Below are 6,029 nucleotides of genomic sequence, written 5' to 3' on the forward strand. Positions count from 1 at the left end.
TGCCACTTTAATCTTGGATTGTGGCTCACTTGCTGTTTTTTTTGTGTGTTTCTAGTCTTTTGTTTTTGTGCCCTCAAGAAAAAACATTCATAATACATAGGCGCCCCTAGAAAATTTGCTCTAGAACCGCCACTGTTAATACTTAAACTTAAGATATTAATACTGTTGTCTACTCTCCACACATACCTCATAGTGAATAACCCCCACCCCGACCCCCTCCTAGTGAAGAAGTGCATTGTGGGACATTGGGAGGCGGTGGCTGTGTATTTGAGTTTTTTTTTTTTTTTCTAAACAACTAGCCGTCATTTGCGTTTCCATGCAGCGCTCTGGAAGGTATGGAGGAGAACGGGAAGCCTCCGTCCTAATGTCCTCCAGTCAAAGGAGCTCATTAGTCCAATTTCGGTGAGTTTAGTGAACATGTCTGTTTTCTGTCGGTTCATCCAACAGCTGCTGTTGGATGTTTAGGGTAACGAAGAGCTTCGGCTGCCAGAAGTTGCTAGCATCCTGTTAGCATCCTGTTAGGATGCTGTTAGCATGCTAGCTGTCATAACGGAGTGAAGCTGGACCTGCGGCCGCTTCTGTTGATAGAAGCTCGGGGAGGATTTTCTGGCAGCTAGCTAAGTTAGCTCCACCTGGAAAGGAAGATAAAAAATCACACAGAAGCGCTGCTAACCAGAAACTATCAGGCTGTATGCTGGAGAGGAAGGGGAGCATTTTAAAAATGTGGAAAACACCAAGTCTTGCGTTAAACTCTGGATACTATAAGATCATGTGTGATAAACAATTGGAAAGTATAATCTGATTTTTTATTTATATATATATATATATTTTGCTTTTCCATGTTTGTGACATTATATCTGTTTGTTCTGCAGGCAGACGGATGTTTATGCAGCTGAGAGATCATTCAGTTGATAATCAATAAAATATGAAGGTTTATTCAGCAGGTCGATATTGGTAATGTAATTAAGGATTAAATTTATTGCAGGAGACTTTGAGCTTCTTTAATAACAATTCAAACAAGAAAGGATGAATATCTTTGCAGGCATAATTATTTCTTTAAAGTTAAGGCATTGCTTTTAAACAAGACTACTAATGGGTTATGATTATGTTTCTTTTTTGCTATTGCTGAAATTATTTAATCTAATAAGAATCATTTCTTTGACCATCAGGTCATAGTACAATCCTATGTTCAGTTGAATTTCATACAATTGGTGAGGGAAAGATAAAATGTGTCAGTATTAACTTTCTGCATTTCTTCTATAGCTCAAAGTTTATGTCCCACGCATCCTTAGACGGTCCTTGGGATGTTGACGTAATGTTGCAACATGTTGACGAAAATTGGCCCGAAAATGCGAATATGCTCAATCCAGCTAAGATTTACTTTCAGATTAATTTAGTTTGTGTTTTTGGTGCTTCTGGGTCAGGTTAGGTAACGTAATTAAAGCATTGCTACAGGGAAAAAGGTTTCGGCCATTTATGATGTTTAAATTAGACAGAGTTCAAGGAAACACTTTGGACTTGAAATCCTGCATTAGACTGAGGTAAAAGCTGCAGTTTACTTAAGTAAGTAACCTTTGTTGTTGTGAATTACCTCATAACAACAAAGGTAGTTTCTATTCTATTTCTGTACCTACTTGGCTGTTTTATTTAAATTCACAAGGAGTTTTAGCAATAAGTATTGAGTTTTTAATTTGCAATGCCTCACAGTTTGGAGTTTTCTTTTATAAAGTATATAAAATTATTTTCTTCCATTTGTGTTTTTAAGGTGTCTTCAGGATTTTGGATCATGGTTCTATACATTTTCATGTTTCCAATAAGAACCTGTCAAATATAATGATAATAAACACTATTAAATTATGAAAGCATGCAGAATGCAGGTATCGTGCAAACAAGCCTTTCTGAAGAGACAAGCCTTTGAACTGATTGCAGAACTTGGGCATAGAGACATTAAAACATTTACTGATTAAAAAATAAAAATCTCTAGATCATATGTGAGTTAATGTAGCAGTGAAATCACAACAATCACGACGTCCTGTATAGCGTTGAGGAAGTATATCGTCCTATTTAGGGTCCTATTTAATGTCTCAGCAGGATCTACAAAAGCTCTTGCATACTTTTGTTTTTAGTAGAATTCAGTACTGCAACAGTTTCTTTACAGGTTTGACAAAGCCGCAGCCCGTGTTCTCACTAGAATTATGAATGTAGGGTACACCAGCTTGGTTCTGAAGTCCTTCCACTGGCTCCCTGTAGCGCAGAGAATAGACTTTAAAATTCCTCTGTTAGTATAAAAACACTGAATGGATCAGCACCTTAATACATAACAGATCTGTTGTCACTGTATCAGCCTCCCAGACCACTCGGTCTTCTAGTTCCAGGCTAGCCTGTACACCCAGATCTAGAACCAAACATGGAGAAGCAGCATTTAGTTCTTATGCTCCATTTAGCTGGAACAAATTCCCAGAAGACTGTAAAAGTGCTTTGTAAGACTTCTTTAAGTCAAAGTTAAAAAGCTGTTTGTGTAGAGCTGTCTTTGACTCTTAGCGTTAACCGAGATATTAGTTAAAAGTTGTAATTCAACTACCTGCTTGTATCATGTTTTTATCTTCATTTGCTTTTATTCTGATTTTCTCATATTTTATTGTTTAATTCTTGTAAAGCACTCAGAATTGTCCTTGTACTGAATCGTGCTAGAACAACAAACATGCCTTGCCTAGTACGAAGTAAATTGAAGATCTTATACACTGGAGAAACCTAAATATCAGTCATTGTTTTTTTAACTTCGCTGGTTGATGCTCAGTTGCAAAGTTTGATCAAGTTCACCTCTTCTGATTTGTAATATGTAATGAAAACTTTTCTTTACTCTTATCGGCTTAGTCTGTACACCCCAAACAACACCCAACCATCTTGGTTGTTTAAAGTGGAATGGCGCTGTGAGCGGGCTCTATATACTACCACCATGCCGCTGTTGTCCTGCTGTGTACCAGACAGCATCATCCTGCTCTGCCAATGATGGTGCCAGATTCTGCTAAAGCTGATTTGCATCTGTGCTCCCTGTTTATAATTTGACTACTCATACAACAACTTCTCTGTCACTCTCTTTGTAATTTACATGCTTAAAAAAAAAAAAATATATATATATATATATATATATAATCAAGTAATGGCCTTGGCTAGTATTGTGTCCAAAATTGTAGAATCCACCTTGCTGGACAAACTTTGAAACTCCTTTTTCAGTTTTGCTTTACAGCTAAAATTGGAAATGACCTTAGCATAAATGCCTTTAATGAATTGGTTGCTAAATATAAGATAACTCTAAAGCCTTGGTATAGTAAATCACATAAAATGATCTACGAAGTTATTGCAGAGAGGTATCCCTAAAGATATTTTGTAGATATTAGAGTATTGTTATGGCCTGCAACGATGCATATCAAATGGGGAAACTGTGTGTCTGCACCATTAAAGTTTGGTTATGTTGTCGGATGCAGAGGAAGGGGGGATTTTATCTCCCGCTGTTTTTAACCTGTATTTTGATCTATCAATTGGACTAAATGCTTATAATACTGGCTGTTTATCTGGAAACCTGCTTTGTAATAATTTGTAGGTGGCAGATGACTTGGTTGTCTTCAGTCCAAACACTGGTGGGCTGCAGCAGCTACTTAACATTTGTTCTCACTATGGCCTGGAACATATCAAACACAATACAGTTAAAAGTTTGCTTATGATAGTTGAATTTAACAGTCTTGCCATATCATGCCACACCAGTTATGTTATAGTTTTAAATTCATTTTGGCATCCTTAACTCAGGTTTTCTTCCTTTTCTTTTTCTTTCATCCAGGTGGCTCATGCACACTGCCTCCCTGCAGCCGTCATGCCTTATGGAATATTTATTAACTGCCTATGACATTCCAAGAAGAATAAATGTTTACAGTAATAGTCCTTTTTGAAGAAATTAGCCTCTTTACACATCTTTAGGTAAAAATTTTTTTTGTGGAAGAAACACCACTATATTTTTGGGTGTGTTTTCCAATTCTTCTTTTCTTTTTCTTTTTTATTTCTATCTCTTTTACAAGAGGCTGATCATCTATCATGAGATTCCGAATCTACAAGAGGAAGGTGGTGATACTGACTCTGGTGGTTGTTATCTGTGGCCTAGCTTTCTGGAGCAGTGGAAGGCAAAAAAAGAACATAAGTCTTCAATTCCCTAAAGAGTTCCCCAAGGAGTTTGAGGCGGTGAAGAGGAGCAGCAGTAGCAGTAGTGATCACATTCAGGTGCCAGCCTCTCCAGTAGTAGTTAGCCGGCCACCTGTTCCGCCACCTGTTATCCAAGTGAATGGCACGCACCTGGAAAATGCAATGGATAAAGCCAAACTAAACAAGCCAGAAGTGGACAACACCACACTCGTCTATCGCGGCATCGTCTTCCAGCTGAATTTTGATCAGACGATAAGGAATGAAGAGAAGTATAAGAGTCGGGGGAAAGATGATCTGGTTGTTGTGGTTCAGGTCCACAACAGACCCGACTACCTAAAGCTGCTGGTGGATAGTTTGCGAAAGGCTAGAGGTGTTGAGAACATATTGCTGATATTCAGCCATGATTACTGGTCCCCCGAGATAAATAAAGTGGTGGCCTCTGTTGACTTTTGTCAAGTCCTTCAAATTTTCTTCCCCTTCAGCATTCAGCTCTACCCCCAAGAGTTCCCTGGGAATGACCCCAGAGACTGCCCCAGAGATATTCCCAAAAAAGACGCCTTAAAGCTTGGGTGCATCAATGCAGAGTACCCAGACTCATTCGGCCACTACCGGGAGGCCAAGTTCTCCCAAACCAAGCACCACTGGTGGTGGAAGCTGCACTTCGTCTGGGACAGAGTCCGAGCTCTCAAAGACCACCAGGGTCTGGTTCTACTGATAGAGGAAGACCACTATCTGTCACCAGACTTCATCCACCTTTTAAGGCTGATGAAAACTCTCAAAAGAGATCATTGCACTGACTGTGACATCCTCTCACTGGGGAGCTACAGCCACATCAGCTACTCTAGCAAGGCAAACAAGGTGGAGGTGAAACCCTGGAAGTCGACGGAACACAACATGGGAATGGCTCTGAGCAGAGAGACTTACCAGAAACTCCTCCAATGCACTGACACGTTCTGCACTTATGATGACTACAACTGGGACTGGTCCCTGCAGTACCTGACCGTGGCCTGTTTGCCCTCTTACTGGAAGGTCATGGTGAGCGAGGCGCCCAGGATTTTTCATGCAGGGGACTGCGGTATGCACCACAAGAAGGCCTCCTGCATGCCTGTCAGCCAGAAAACAAAGATCGAAAACATCCTACAGAGCAGTGGGAACCAGCTGTTCCCGAAAACCCTCCTGATCACAAAGAGACTGCCGGCTAATGGCGCTGGAGGAGTGGCCCCACATGTTAAAAACGGGGGCTGGGGAGATATCAGGGATCATGAACTCTGCAAGAGTTATGTTCGATTACAGTGACCTTAATTGCTAATGTTATGTATTCTTTTTCTCTTTTGCATCCTATATATAAAAAAGTAAATCTTTATGGACTATTCTCCATATTGCCTGTTTTCTTGGACTGTTTTCTTGGATTGTTCAAAATAAAAAGGAATGTTGAATTTTTGGCTTGGTTTCATGGACATCGGGGCTACGTTGTTAAGATCCATTATCATTCTAAAGTTATATTAAAGAAGCTGCTCTGCATCATTTCTTTTAAAGTGAAGGTTAGTTTAAAGGTCATACTTGGTAATATATCCACCTGTAGTAAGTTAGTCTCAATGAGCCACAGACTGTACTGTCCACAGCAGTTCCAATCATAAAAGTCAGCAGTTTATGAAGCTTTGAAATTTAAAACTGAGGTAGAAATGATGTGGTTTAATATAGACGAAGTGTGGAGCATGTTAAGGTTTTTCAGTACCCGATGTAAAAGTAATGGAGCACTAATAGAGTGAACTCTACCTTTTACTTTTTGCATTTCATCGCTATATCCAATATTTATGTTTACCCTCTAAAACAAATAT

At 39.4% G+C, this 6,029-nt stretch overlaps 1 protein-coding gene across 1 annotated transcript; it reads left to right on the top strand.

Annotated features, from left to right (window-relative positions):
* The first annotated feature begins 242 nt into the window (after positions 1–242).
* On the top strand, positions 243–5,627 carry mgat2 (alpha-1,6-mannosyl-glycoprotein 2-beta-N-acetylglucosaminyltransferase). Its single transcript, XM_038302498.1, has 2 exons — positions 243–402; positions 3,836–5,627. Exon 2 carries the CDS (start codon positions 4,087–4,089, stop codon positions 5,485–5,487), a length of 1,401 nt encoding a protein of 466 aa, XP_038158426.1. The 5' UTR covers positions 243–402; positions 3,836–4,086; the 3' UTR covers positions 5,488–5,627.
* The last annotated feature ends 402 nt before the right edge of the window (positions 5,628–6,029 follow it).

Source organism: Cyprinodon tularosa, unplaced genomic scaffold, assembly GCF_016077235.1.
Source record: "Cyprinodon tularosa strain WSP-4 unplaced genomic scaffold, ASM1607723v1 ctg491, whole genome shotgun sequence".
NCBI classification, from domain to species: Eukaryota; Metazoa; Chordata; class Actinopteri; order Cyprinodontiformes; family Cyprinodontidae; genus Cyprinodon; species Cyprinodon tularosa.

Excerpts from the sequence above, each read along its gene's own strand:
- mgat2 (XM_038302498.1), top strand. The coding sequence starts at position 4,087 with ATGAGATTCCGAATCTACAAGAGGAAGGTGGTGATACTGACTCTGGTG.